This window comes from Rhipicephalus sanguineus, chromosome 11 (genome assembly GCF_013339695.2).
Source record: "Rhipicephalus sanguineus isolate Rsan-2018 chromosome 11, BIME_Rsan_1.4, whole genome shotgun sequence".
Classification (NCBI taxonomy): Eukaryota; Metazoa; Arthropoda; class Arachnida; order Ixodida; family Ixodidae; genus Rhipicephalus; species Rhipicephalus sanguineus.
In genome coordinates, this window is record NC_051186.1 from 13,753,537 (window position 1) to 13,768,288 (window position 14,752).

At 46.9% G+C, this 14,752-nt stretch overlaps 1 protein-coding gene across 1 annotated transcript in view; it reads right to left on the minus strand.

The window, feature by feature from the left end:
• LOC125756382 (cytochrome P450 2U1-like) overlaps positions 1 to 8,021 on the minus strand; it is a 28,948-nt gene extending 20,927 nt beyond the window's left edge. The window contains exons 1-2 of the mRNA XM_049411066.1: positions 7,988 to 8,021; positions 7,489 to 7,651 (exon numbers count right to left, since the gene is read on the minus strand). Coding sequence (XP_049267023.1) covers positions 7,489 to 7,651; positions 7,988 to 8,021 — 197 coding nt within the window. The remainder of the gene's footprint in view (positions 1 to 7,488; positions 7,652 to 7,987) is intronic.
• Positions 8,022 to 14,752: the final 6,731 nt, after the last annotated feature.

The following is a 14,752-nucleotide window of genomic DNA, read 5'->3' on the forward strand; positions in this document are numbered from 1 at the left end:
CGACAGCTAATAATATTCATAATAATACCTGAGGTTTAATGTCCCAAAACCGCAATATGATTATGAGAGACGCAGCCGCAGCTACGGCAGGTTTAACCTGTGCGCCGCCGCTTGCGGCGCCGCCTGTTTTTGCTCACGGCGCTTGCGCCGCCGCCAAAGTCCCGGCAATGATCACGCCGCTGCGCAAGAATTGCGGCGCGCCGCCGTTAGTCTTTTCTTTTAACCCGAATGGGCAATATGGACATATTAGCCGCCGCTAATTGGCGGGAGCTCGGCGAGCAGCGCGCCCTCTGTTTCCTGTTTCTTCTGCAACTTTATTTTGACGCCACGCTTTCGCAACTATTGAGACATATGTGATAGACGGAGTGCGCTTCAACCACGGCGAAGAGGAGAAAACAGATAGCTGAGCTTGTGGTTACGTATTGGTGTTAAAAAGACAAGACGTGCAAACACGCACACAAGAGAGAAATCAAAAGAGTTAACTGTTATTTCTCACACAGCCCGCCATGCGCACCTGAATTATAGGTATCCCCTCTTGGCTGGGAATGCGCAGATAAGTATTTGTGTCTACTTGCTTTTCCGCCACTGTATGATTTTTCAGTTCTTAGCAGCGCTTGTGGTGTCTCAACTAGTCTAGTTTGTCCGTGTTTGCACGCCCCGGCTTCTTACAGAGCCTAAAACAGCCTCCGAAAATACAAAAAAAAAAGTCTGCGGGCAGTTTGCACTAAGTCGCGCAAATCTTCGCACAGCGAAGCGCGGGCCTGTCGCCGCTCGTAGTCCCCGCCGACCGACACGTAGTGATGCAGAACTATTGATGGTACTATCGATACTATCGATAGCTGAGTCACTATCGAACTATCGATGGTAAACAATACTATCGACAGCGCTATCGATAGTAAATTTGATGGTGTACTATCGATAGTATAAAATCAACAGCGCGAACTCATTGCAGCCTAAACTTGGTTCCCCGCACGCTTGGTCATTGAGGAGCCGTAGATGGGGGCTTAAGGTCAAGAAAGTTGACATGCTCTTGTTCTTCACCAGAGTGCTTTGCTGACAGATGATCTTAAAGTCAAACTGTTCAGCTGTAGCGGGAAGAAAGCCATTGAATGTGGTGGACCTGCGCGGCTTCAAACGTAAACTGCATATAATGATTTCAAAATAAAAGTATCTCAAGAACTAAGTTTGTTAATTGTAAGGTGTAACTGCTTGCTTTTGGATATAAATATATTGATGGACATATTCCGCCATTTTTATTGCTGACATAATTTATTTCTATTGCCGAAAATTGCTCATAATTAAGCGAAGCTGATAGTAGGCTATCGCAAATAGTTTGACAATATGGCCGGACAGCAACATAATTATTAATCACACCAATATTGATAGCGTTGTCACGTGGTTGTGACGGTGAATAATGTTGTAGCAAGACTGGGAAATACGGAGCTCTTTATTTGGGTGAACTTGTGCCTTGAAAATAAAAAAAACATGGTTGATCCCTCCGTCATAGGAATCGGAATAACACGAAAGTAAAGCGTGCCCTCACAGAAGTAACTGAATGTTTGCTGTACATTGATATAAGAGAGTTTGCACAATGAATATTGATGTCCGACTAACGTCCCTGCTAAATGAATAAACAAACCCTTGTGGTAGCTGTAGTAGTTAACGGTGAAAGCGTAATCAGAGAACTAGTTGCGATAGCCAGAAGAACGTCGCATATTGTACGAAGAACTTGGTCGCCATCGCGCGGCATGTTAAAATGTCATTGAACACCATGGCCGGACTAGAGGGAAACGCAAAGCGCGTTGCGCCGCACCGGTAGCCCGGCCGCGATTTTTCTAGGGGCGAGCGCGTGAGTGGGGAACGCGGTGTTAGAGCCAGGTGACGCAGGCGCGCGTCGCAGAGCTATGAAGGGAGGCCGACGCTTTTACGACGCTTGGCTAAGCTCGCCACCTCGCGGTGTTTTAAGGCATTGACAAAATTGAACTTCTATTGAAAACGCGCCGAATGGAAGGGATGTGTAAGGCGTTGCATGTGCTAATCGCGGAGGCCACAGTAAGGACGAATTACGTTACTTTACCGCTCCCAGAGGACAACTCCACCCCGCCGACCGGGAGATTGGTAGATATAAAAGGCGCGTTTGTAAAGCCTCTGGAGTCTGTGACCGCGGCGCAGTGGATAGCGTGCCCGGCATCTGTTGTTGCGGACCGAGCGGTCGTGGGTTCGACGCCCGTTGACGGAACTTTTTTTCTTTGCATCTGATTGTGTATATTTTTTCGACGTCATTTCCGTGACGGAAATACGTCACTGAAGTCTTGGTGGACCCCGGCATAAAACACTTTCGTGTTAAAATAAATATGCAAGCGATACATGTTGAGCACTGATGGCGGCGAGAACAGTCGTCGGCCGTCGAATAATCTGATCGTCGGTGGAACGCATCGTCTTTTATACATCAGTCATCGAACATCCAGCGTTATCGCTGGTGCTCGCGTAAGCTCTCGAATAAAATTAACTATTCACGTGTGACGGGTGCTCTTCACAGTATGATCTCAGACAATCGTGAATCTTCATTTCGACGCGGTCTGCATCAAACGTTGCTAACAGTCTTTGCGGGTGAAACCCGAATACATCAAAACAAAGAATAAACACGTGTGGCAGTAATATCGCTAGTAATATAAACGATAATTCTACCAATTGCACTATCGATAGTTTGTCCCTAGCAGTATTATCGATAGTCTGTTTACACTATCGATAGTCAATTTACCAATAGTTCTGCACCACTACCGACACGCCTAGCTTCGTGATGCGAGGCTTCCCCCTCAATATTACGCACTTTGTTCTGGCGCCCCATTACTCTGGCCACTAGACGACGCGATGTTTCCTTTCCCTTTCTTTCTATCTTTTTAGATGCGAAGTATCCTATGGCGGAGTTCAATCCGGTGGTGGTGGTGGTGTGCGGCGTGACCACCCTTACTGCGCATGCGCATACCCTCTCCCCTCCCCCTCTCCACATCCACTGCCCCCTCTCAACTCTCCCTCTCCCCTCACCATCTCCACCTCGCCTCCTCCTTCCCCCTCTCCCCTTTCTCTCTCCCCTCCCCCTTTCCACTCTTCCTCTGAAACGCGGGCTAGACATGCCGAAATTATCTCCTGCGCAACGCCGCGATGAGCACCAGCGCATGCCCGTGCCCTCCCCCTATCTCTTCTCTCCTACGCTGCCCCCCTCTCGCACGCCTACCTACTGTGTTCCCCGCTCGCCCTGTGAGAAATAACGGCCAGGCTAGAGGGAAGACAAGACACGCGTAGCGTTCCTCTTCGGGTTCCACGACGCGAGGTCGGTAGCATGCCCAAAGAACGCCAACGGAACGCGATCGTGCAAGTGCTCCGGATTCGCATCGCCTCATGCTCCCTTTAGCGGGAAATGGTGTAATTTTTTCTCTCTCTTTCGTTGACGTTCTCTCTGTCTCTTTATTTTTCATTCTGCATTTCTTGCTCGCCATTTCTCTGTTTCTATTTTTTTTCTGTGCTATGCATCACTCTCTCCTCTCCTCATTTCCCCCTCCTCACCGTCACATCTGTCCTATCATGCTCACTTCCCATTCTCACTATACTATACAAGGCTGTGCTAAGCTCTGCTAGCGTGCCTGAATAGCCGAGTGGTAGGACGCTCACCTTCGCATCGAGGCTACGCGCGTTCAAATCCCGGATCGTCAGGAATTTTTCCCTCTCTTTATATCTTTCTTTCCGGCTCTCTGTTTGTCTCCCTCTTTCTACCTTTGAATCTCTCTTTGTACTCGTTCTCTGAGCCGTCAGTGTTATTACAGGCTACGCCGTAGTGGGATTTGCCGAAATTCTATGGCACATACCCGTTCATGATGATGGTTTTCGGGCACGGTCAGACACTTTACGCCGAGCTAGAACAGCTTGGCTGTTGAAAAACGAGCGCGCTATCCTCTCGTGATGTTTCTCGTTTTCGTGGCGCACTCATTGACGCCAGAAGGATGATTCACCTGAGATCATTGGAGTAGATAGTCTTGATTGGTCCATATACAAGAAATATCACTTGTGAATTGTATCCCACCCTGTTTAGCCATGCAGTCGCCCGCCCGTTATTTCTTGTCTCACATGAGCACCGTGCGTGATCGACTGATTTTGCTCCATTTTGTGCGTTTGCGACTGCGCAAGCGAGATAACAGGATGTAGCCGACAAGCACGAAATCCTGATAGGCTCAACGCTCACTGCTGACATTGTATGTGTAAGTGATAAAATATATGTGGCGAGGAGATATCGTCTCTAAGAAGGGCAGTGAAGGCGAGAACGACACCAATGGAAAAGCGCCGGATTATTTCATTCTTCCAGCGGACGAACAATTTACAGAGGAGACAATGCAGCTCTACAGAAAAAGGGCGAGCTCGCACCCGCGGTTTTTCTATATTTTTTTATTGCGACAGCACTTATATGGACACTCTGGGCAAGTAGTCGCCGTCGCCGTCATGTTCCGCATAAAGTGCAAAACGGTAACATCTCTCCGCGCATCGTATGTCATACTCGCGAGTAAAAACTGGCGAGCGCTGGCGAGGAACTTGACTGAAGCAGAGATGAAACAAGCTGGCCATCTCCGTCGCGCGGAGGGCGCAAGCAATAACCCCAGCCCGCGTGCGAGGCCTGCCGTCGATTGCTTCTCAGCCAGAAAGGAAATGCCCCACCCTTCTTTCTCTGGGTGAAGGAGCATGAAGCGACACCGGCGGGGGGAGCTTCGTGGCTTTAATTTAAATTTACCCTGTTTAGCTGCGGTGAATAGAATCTTATGCCGCCGTACAGTATGTCAACTAAGTAACACATCTGAGCCGTTTGCGCATATGCCAACCACACAGCTAGATAACAAAACAGTGCTATTTTCAAGAAAGGTTCGTTGCCAGAACATCCTGAGGCAAAGTATGGATTCCAACAGGAAGAGTTCGCGTAGCTTCCACTCGAGGCACAATTCTAAAGTGACAGCGGATGTGATGGGCACCTGTGGACTCTTGGATTTTCTTTTTTGCTAAATTTAGCTAATTTTACCTTTCCTTTTTTGTCCCTTTTTTTCATTTTTTTATTTCTTTCTTCTTGTCTGTTCTATGTGCTTTCCTGTCTTTTTTTCGCTGTTTACTTATATTTCATTAATCTCTCGGGCCTCTCTCTATCTCTCACTATTTCTTTCTCTATCTAGCTTTCTACAGCGAACGCTGTTATGAGACCACAACAAAGGCCGTTTTTGCGCTGTAGTTCTCCGCCGCCGCCGCCGGTGTCCGTAACCACTGTCACTCGAAATAAGAAAAAAATTTTAGGATGGGAAGGGGTTCGAACCCGGGTCCTCTGCGTGGGAGCCCAGTGTTCTACCTCAGAGCCATGCCGGTGCTTGAAACTGCTTTGCGAAAAGACCCCATACAGGCTTCATGTCGGGAAGGAACCACATACACATATGTAATGTAGCGTGGTAGAAGAGCAAAACATCAACCAGGCGTCACACAATGCGAATTTTGTAACCATGAGCGTCACACAATGCGAATTGCGCAGCGAGTAAGTTGTTGAATGCTTCCAACCCATTACAAAGTGCTCTGCCATGATCCTTCATCGTCATCAGCAACAGCATCAACAAAGTGCACATAATGCCTTAGAGGTGCTTAGCGGGTACCACGGTTCTCCGCAGAATAACGAAAAATTGCATAGTGGCTGCTTCTCTACATCACAAAAATTATGATTTAGAACGTAGTGGTTTCCACGCAAGTGCACGTCTAGTAGCTTCCAAGGAAGCCCATAACGCTCCCATGATCCATTTTTCAGGATCTCAAGAAAGTTAATTGCCTCCCTCCCTCTCTCACGTTAACGAATGTCATAAAGCGTAGTGGGAGATTTAAATAACGACCGACAGTCACACAATGTGAATTAAGTAAATATTTGGTCGTTAAAAATTCCAACCCATTACAAAGGACTGAGTCATAATTCTTCATCGTCATCAGCGGTAGAATAAACAAAGTGCACAATGCCTCAAAGATGGTACCTCGCTTCTCCGCAGAATTACGAATTACGTCATGGTGGGTGCTTCCCAACTTCACAAAAATTATGATTTGTGCCCTAGTGGGTACTTTGCTAGTGCACTTTTATTAGTAGCCGCAAGAAAGTTTATAACGGGCTCTAGAAATGCCGCTCTTCCGGTTTTCGCTGTGACTGTGCTGCGCTTTCCGCGCAGGCCTGGCGTTTTACAGCGAAAGCTGTTATGAGATCATTTCACCGGCCGTTTTTGGCGCCGTAGTTGTCCGCCGCCGCCGCCGCCGGTGTCCGTAACCAGTATCGCTCGAAATATAAAAAAAAAACGAAATAAGAAAACAATTCCAGGATGGAACGAGGTTCGAACCTGGGCCCTTTGCGTGGGAGCCCAGTATTCAACCTCTGAGCCATGCCAGTGCTCGAAACTGCTTTGCAAAAACGACCTATACAGGCTTCATGTCGGGAAGGAACCACATTAGCACATGCAATATAGCGTGGTAGAAGAGTAAAATAAGCACCAAGCGTCGCACAACGCTAATTCTGTAACCAATCGTCACACAATGCGAATTGCGCAACGTGTAGGTTGTTGAATGCTTCCAACCCATTACAAAGGGCTCTGCCATAATTCTTCATCGTGATCAGGCACAGCATCAACAAAGTGCGCATAATGCCTTACATGCGTTTAGCAGGTACCAACGCTTTCGGTAGAATGACGAAAAATGGCACATTGCCTGCTGCCCTACTTCTCAAAAATTACAATGATTTATAGCGTAGTGGGTTCCTCGCAAGTGCACTTGTATTGGTTGCCAAGGAAGCCCATAAGCGCATGGTCCACTTCCTCGGGGTGTCAGTAAAGTTCTTCGCCCCTCCTCTCTCTCCCACGTCAACGTATGTTATACAGCATGACGGGAGTGGGAAATATTGACCGGGCGTCACCCAATGCAAATTACATAACTGGTGGGCCGTTTAAAGATTCCAACCCATTACAAAGGGCTGAGCCATAATTCTTCATCGTCATCAGTCGTCGCGTCAACAAAGTACACATAATGCCTTACAGACGTGTAGCTGGTGTCTCGCTTCTCCGCAGAATGAAGAATAATGGCTTAGTAGGTGCTTCCCAACTTCACAAAAATTGTGATTTATGGCGTAGTGGGCACCTTTCTAGTGTACTTGTATTGTAGCCCCAAGAGAACTTAACGGGCTCTAGAAACGCCGCTCTGCCAGCTTTCGCTGTGACTGTGCTGCGGTTTCAGCGCAGGCCTGGCGTTATTTTTAATCTTTATTTCTCTTTCATACCTTTCTCTCTCTCGCTGCCTATATATATATATATATATATATATATATATATATATATATATATATATATATATGTGTGTGTGTGTGTGTGTGTGTGTGTGTGTGTATTTGAGGAACGAGACACAGAGACAGCACCCGTTCCTGGGCCGGCTGTTCTATTCTCTGACATCTTCTTTGCCTTCGCATCCTGGCCGCGCGCCCGGTGCGCAGTGTCGTTCTTGGTAATCACACTCTGCCATGACTGCGAGGGCGGTGGGCTGCCGACAGTATCTCTGGTGGGCGGCACTGACTGCTTCGGAGTGGCCGGACTCGGCCAGGCTGCAACTTCGTCTGGAAGTTTGTTAAATATAATTCCGCTGGCCGAAACCGGCTATGTCCTTGTGGTCGATTCGGTAATTTGTTGTAGACGCTGGGGCTTGGCTTGAACATTTGCCGATGACGACTCTGGGGGACGACATTGACTGTGTCGTGTTCTACTACCTCGGCCACGCTGCGAATTTGCAGGGAAAGCTGTATCATTCTCCTCTGGTGGACGGAGTTGGCAGTTTCGTGGTAGTCGACGTCCTCTGACACGATGCGGCTTGGCGAGCAATTTTCGTGGCGACGGTTCTGGCGGACGGCTCTGACTGTATCGGCATGGTCGCAGGCTGATCCCGAAACGCTCACCCTTGTCGCTCCACATTTTGGAAATGGTAGCCATGGTAACGCAACCTGCTACACCACGTTCGGCACAACCGGGACGTCCTCGTCAGCAGCCTTTTCAGGAGACTTGTGCTGCGTGTGCAGGTCCTCGATGAGAACAATCTGAGACGTGTCAGAGAGCTTGGTGTCGTCTAGAGAAACGTCTCTGAGCAAGTTGGGAACGTTCTCACGTTCTGCCACTGAGTGAGTCGCACGCAGATCCGCTTCCGTCTGGTCAGAGAGGATGTTGGTGGAATCCGCGGAGAGGTATGTCTCATCAGGTGGTGCAACGTCCAGAACGACGCGGGTCGGTGCCTCCAAGTGCTCAGGCGATGGCGATCATGGGGGCAGCTTTTCCGATAGATAGGGACGCGAAATGCTTTCGACTATTGGCATTGATGTTATGGCGTCGCATACCGAGGCAGCGTCACAGCGTGGCGTGAGTCCGGTGTTTGTACCAGGCCAGGCTGCGTAGCTGTCTGCCGGTGAGCTGCAGTTCGCAGTTGTAGCCTCGAGGTGCCCAGGACTGCTGCCGCACGCCTTCGTACATGTGCCACGCCGCGGCACCTTCCCGAAGGCGGTCTACCGCCATGGACCATTTCTGCGCCTCCGTCCATGCTTCGCGAGCTCCTAGGGCGTTGACGGTCGTCACCCACTTTCCGGCGTCGTCCTGGAAGCCGCGGAACTCCGGTAGTACGAAGGTAGCCTGGGATGGTGAAACGGTAGGCGCGAAACGGGAGAGTGTGTGCGCGAAGCCACCAAGTTTGATAGAGACCTGGCTGAGGGTAGACCGGTGCCTCTACGTTGCTCAGGCGAGCTGGCCTCGAGGTCGAGCGAAGTGGCTACGTCCAACATGGCGTTGATTGCTATCAGTGCCGGAATGATGGGAGGAAACAGCGCAGAGCTCGACGCTGTCAAGGCGTTGGCCGTGACGCGGAGTCGCGCAATGGTACGCCGCAGGTGCGCGGGCTCTCCGATGGTTCGCGTGGGGAGCCAGTAATGTCGGACCACTAGGCGGTGGTCTTTGGGCCCATGACGGTGGGCTTTTGGTCCGAAGGAGCTTGTACCGCATCCCAAAGCAGCTCAGGTGCCGATGGAGCCCTGAATGAGAGGGTGTCGCCACGGGAAGCGTGAGCGACATTCCCGGGCAACGGTAGGCCGTGTACTGTCTTGGCGGCGCCGGGGTAAGCGTGACCTTGAGCCACCGAGGAGGCCTGGACGCCGTCCTGGGATGGTTTGATGGGTAGCTGTAGCAGCGGTCGGGCCATGGTGTCCATGATCGAGGAAGCGTGGACGGCGTTCCTAGGCTGGAGAGACCCGTGCTGCCGACGACGCGTGATGACAGGTGGCTTGAGCCGCAAGGTTCGGCTTGCGTTGTAGGCTGCGCCATTGTGAGGAACGAGACACAGAGACAGCACCCGCTCCTGGGCCGGCTGTTCTATTCTCTGTCCGCTTCTTCCTCTGCCTTCGCATCCTGGCCGCGCGCCCGGTGCCCAGCGTCGTCGTTGTTGGTCATCACTATATATATATATATATATATATATATATATATATATATATATATATATATATATATATATATATATATATATATATATATATATATATATATATATATATATATATATATATATATATATAGACGTATCTCGCACTATATTTCTTTATCCCTCTTTTTTGTTTTCTCTCTCTTTCTCATTCTTTGTATGCTGTGCCTTACGTCCTTTCTCTTCCTTTCTGTCTTCTCATTATCACATCTCTCCCCCTCACGCTCACCTATCTTTCCCACCCCCTTGCTATATACAGTACTATGTAAGTCTATGCTACGTTCTGCGGGTGTTCCTGGATGCCGAGTGGTTAGGACGCTCGCCTTCGAATCGAGGGTAGGCGTGCTCAAATCCCACCTCGCGAAGAATTTTTTGCACCAAGAATTTCTATGTTTCTCTTTCTTTCTATCTACTTTTTTCCTTCTCTCTCTCCCTGTCTATACTCTTTCTCTGACGCATCAGGGTTATTACAGGACAGGCCGGAGACATCGGTACACGTGTAGTGGGAGTAAAGCAGAAGAGGATGTAGAGACGCGTACCGGTTTCCGGTGATGATCATATCTGTTTTCGGTGGACCAATGACGGCGAGCTTAAACAGCACCGCTCCAAATAATTCGTCATTTCCTTTCGAAAAATCTGCTTAGGCAATACTTTATGGCCGTTTCGAGCGATCTGGCGTCTTACCAGTTCGAATTACGCGGTCGTTTCCTGCAATGAAAGGAGCTCTAATAACCGGGTACAATTATCCAAAGTGGCGCTTGTGGTGCGAGTAATTCTCTACCTGCACAACTAACTTTGTTTTTATGCTTCCCGGGTGCTTTGGTATGCACAGATGTAGAAGTTCCTCGCACTGATACGTATTGTTTCGCATCAAGACGAAGGTTGCTTCGGAGGGAGGCAACGACAGCGTGTACATACTATGCAATACGTGCAATGACGATGCGAATATAGATGTCTTCATAGAGGGCACAAACAGAAAACATCAACCGACGACGCCTACTAGGGACTACGTAGTTTCTAATCGGAAAAATGAAGTGCATTGTCCTCTGAGGGGGCCATAGACTTAACATATCAAGTTTAGGGTAATTTTGTTGAGAGAATGGCGCCAGAATAGGATAAATACACTTTGAAATCCGTGATGTCACGCAGAGAGATTTCGGCTTGAAATTGAAAAATGAAACTTTGAACTTAATATTCTCCTGCATTGATAAACCTATGATGGCGAAATTAACGACATTAGAGTTCTCAGACCACACTTTCTCGATCTAAATCGATTCATTGTGTCTCCTAGGTGTCCCTTTAAGCATGGAAGCATCGGGTCTTGAGACCTGCATGGTGCGCTGAGCCTTGCGTGAGGGCCTCATTGCAGTGACCGTAACTATAAGTGTAAGAAAATTGTGCAGTGTGTTTTATTTATTGTGAAAGCTGATGTGCAGGAGAATACGTGGACAAAGATTAAGAAATAACAAAAGTGGTTATTTTTATTTGTCTGATTTTTTTAACATAGCCCGATCGTATCTATTCACTGGAAAGTTATATTCATTAGAATCAGCACTTTGGTAGATAAGTGAGGGAAGCACGTAATGCGGACTTTTCGTCGCTCTGCCACAGGCTTTTCTGACATAAAGACCGTCAAAGAAAAGAACGTTTCCATGGCCAATTCTGAGGTTCTTTTTTTTATAAAAACATTACACTACACATATACAATAAAAGTACCTAAGCAGAAGCACAACACGCATATATTTAGGTAAAGAAATTTCAGCTACCTAAGTTTAATATATTTTGTGGAATTCATTACGAAAATTGGCTAAAACAGTAGAGTGGATGAGCGCTCCACTCGACCTCTTCGTCATTATTGATTCCCTGTGCTTCGAAAAAATTTTTGGCGGCAAAACAAATTGCGGATCTCATCTTTGCACTCATAAGGCAATAATATATAAAATCTTGAAATAAACTTAAGAGGTTGACCAGCTATCGTTCGTTCGATCTAGCCTGGAATCACCCTGTTTGTATCTCTTTCTCTCTCTGTCTCCCTATCTGTCTTCCAATATTTTTCTCTTTCTTCGCTTTCTTTTTTCCTCTCTCTCTCTCTCTTTTTCTCTGCCTTTCGCTGTATTCTTTTCTCGCCCATCATAGTTATTGCATCCCACGCTGGACAAATCTGCGCAGAGGAAGAGGACGAAGTAAGCGAGTGCTGGTTGTTCATGCGGGTCATTTTTGTTCGCCACCAACTGAGTGTTTGTGAGCTTAAAAAAACTTCTGTATTTCTTCTCTTTCTTTCGCTCTCTCTCTTTGTGCTCGTTCTCTCGCCCGTCAGAGTTATTGCATGCCACGCCTGACAAATTGGTGTACGTTTTCTGGGAGCTAAGAAGAAGATAATCAAAAGGACGGAGAGTGCATGCCGGTTCATGATGATATGTTTTGCTCGCAAACAGCTCGGCTCTTAAATGTAGTCAGGGGGGCACACACACCAACAAGTGTACACCCACCTGAACACGGGCCCGTACTCTTTCGCCCACTTAAGGCAAGTTGTCCGGTGGAAGTCAGGGCGAAATAATTCAACGTGTCCTCGGAAACTGCTCGCTGGTGGCATAGGTGGCAGCTTACTTCCAGGAGGCGAACGCCTTTGCAGCAGCCACTCGCTGATAAAGTTATAGGAAACCCACAGAACCGAAGCCACGATGGATATCAGAAGAATTATCATGGTCACTTTCACTTCCAATGAACCTGGTATATATCGAAAGAGACAAAAAGACATCAATACCACTTCTTTTCAGCATTTGAGACAGCTGGTCGAGAAACGTCGCGAATGAGTTTTGCCCTCACTCGATTTGAGTCAATCTGTGAAGCTTGCAGTGCTTTTGATAGAACTCTCACTTGAGATGCTGGGGGAGAGAGAATGATGGAGATCGATAGCGTGGTATTGCCAAGCATTGCTTGGAAGAATATTCCAAGAGCATATCTTAAGAGAGAGAAGGAGAAGGCGGAGCACTTGTTTGCGGTAAGTTAAAAATAACGTGCGCAGATTTTCTCCCATGCTTTGATGCACCCTTACATTGCAAATGCTAAACGATATTCTTTGCAAAATTTCGCTAGAATAGTTTCAGACAAACTCTCTTTGCACAATACAGTAAGTCCTACTTAGCATTTTATTAGGTCACTTGCTTATGCTGGAACTGATGGTTCCTCAAACCAAATTCTGTAATCTATTCCCATAATCTATTTCATGGAGTCTCATCACTCATTGCGCATATGCAACTTTTATGAAATTAAAAGCGTATATAAAGTGTGAAGTAAAAATGTGAGTAACTACTCAATCCCAAAAAACGACGAAAATGTAGTGCTTCCTTCAAAAGAATATAAGGAGCATTGAAAACAGACCTGCGCCGATGTTGCTTCTCTACAAAATGAAAGCCTTGCAAGACTGGACTGGACTGCAATTCTCATGCTGCATTAACAGCGCTATCATATACAAATTTTCACACCTTTCCTGTCGCTGTGCTCGTTCCCGCTTACAGATACCTTGATTTCCTGTATGTATATTTTTTGCGCAGCTGTTAGGTACTGCGGAGTTCACTCGCCCATCAAGCGCCGGTTGTGCAGGAAATGGCTCCAAACGAAACTATGTATCTTAACATCGTCGTTAGCCTCAATGAAAGAAAGCCTGTTTCCTAAGCTTGTATTACACACTCGTGTTAACCTGAACTCAAAGAAGGCACGGTGTTGGCTCTACATATGTTCCATAAGGAATGCGTAATCCAAGTTGAAAAAAGCGCTTCTCTGAAATAATTTATGTAAAGCCCTATTGTAACAGTGATGCAGCCAGAAATTTTTTGAGGGGTTTTCAACCATACTTTATGCGTGTTCCTGCGTCCGTTTGTATATGTGTGTACACACGCAAAATTGAAAACTTTCGGAGGTTTGAACCCCCCCTCCCAAGCCAACCCCCCGCTACGCCAGTGGTTTTCAATGCAATACGCCACCCGCACGAATACATTAGCGCGCGCAACAAATATTTGTACTGTACGATTGTCAGAGTTTGAGAGCCTTAATTATGCAGAATTTGCTTTCAGGCTCCAGCGAAGGCAAATGTGTTATGTCGCCCTTTTAGGGGCGAAGCTTCTTAAGGCGGCACCCGTTCGTCCCTCGTAGTCGTAGTAGTGCGTAACCAGTCGTAACGCTAGTACCAGATCTTGACCTCCAAGGTGGTGCCGGTGGGAGATTTTTCCTGTGCGTTGTTGAACAATAAACAATTCGCAGCGTGCGCGTTAACTAAAATCCGAATTCTTCTGTCTCTGATTCCCCATTAGCATCCATTGGCATGTTCCAGTAGGAAACGTTAGTAGAAGTAGAAGTGTAAGTGTTAGCTAAAAGCCGACTTCTTCTGTCTCTCATTCCCATTAGCAGCCATTGTTTACCTCCAAGGTAGTGCCTGGTGAGATTTCTCCTGTGCGTGATTAAACAATAAAAATTTTGTTCAAAACGCCGTTGATTGATGAAATAAACCAACGAAAGACGCCAGATGTTTTCTAAAAGCAAAACGAAAGAACGCCAGATGTTTCTAAAGCAAAACGAAAAGACGCCAGCTGCTTAACGGAAGACGCCAGATGTTTTCTAAAGCAATCGTTTTCTAAACAATGAAAATTGACAGCGTACATGTAAAATTAAAGTTAGCTGCAAGTCGTCATAACTCATCGAACCTTTAGTATAAACGCGCCCGATCTCACGTCGGTGATGATGTACTGGGCAGAATTCACGGAAGATTCACGGTTTACCGATGAACCTCCGCAGCTTCGCCCACTCATCATCATTCACTCCGTGGATATACTGTGATTTTTTTTATTCGTATACATTTCTATGCAAAATACTGAGCTCGAATTAAAAACTGCCAATAATGTAAGCTCTAAATCCCTAGGTTTGATTGTTCGCGTCATTTATTTAAGATTATAGGTAGCTTGCTAGCAGTATAATGGTAAATGTAAAAAGCGCGGATTGGTTCTATTTGTACGACCTGTGTACACAATTGAATGAAACAAATTATATCGCTTCGTGTATCAAATGTCAAGCATTTCGGAGTTAGCCAAAGCCCCTTTGGTCATTTGTGTCTATCTATCTATCTATCTATCTATCTATCTATCTATCTATCTATCTATCTATCTATCTATCTATCTATCTATCTATCTATCTATCTATCTATCTATCT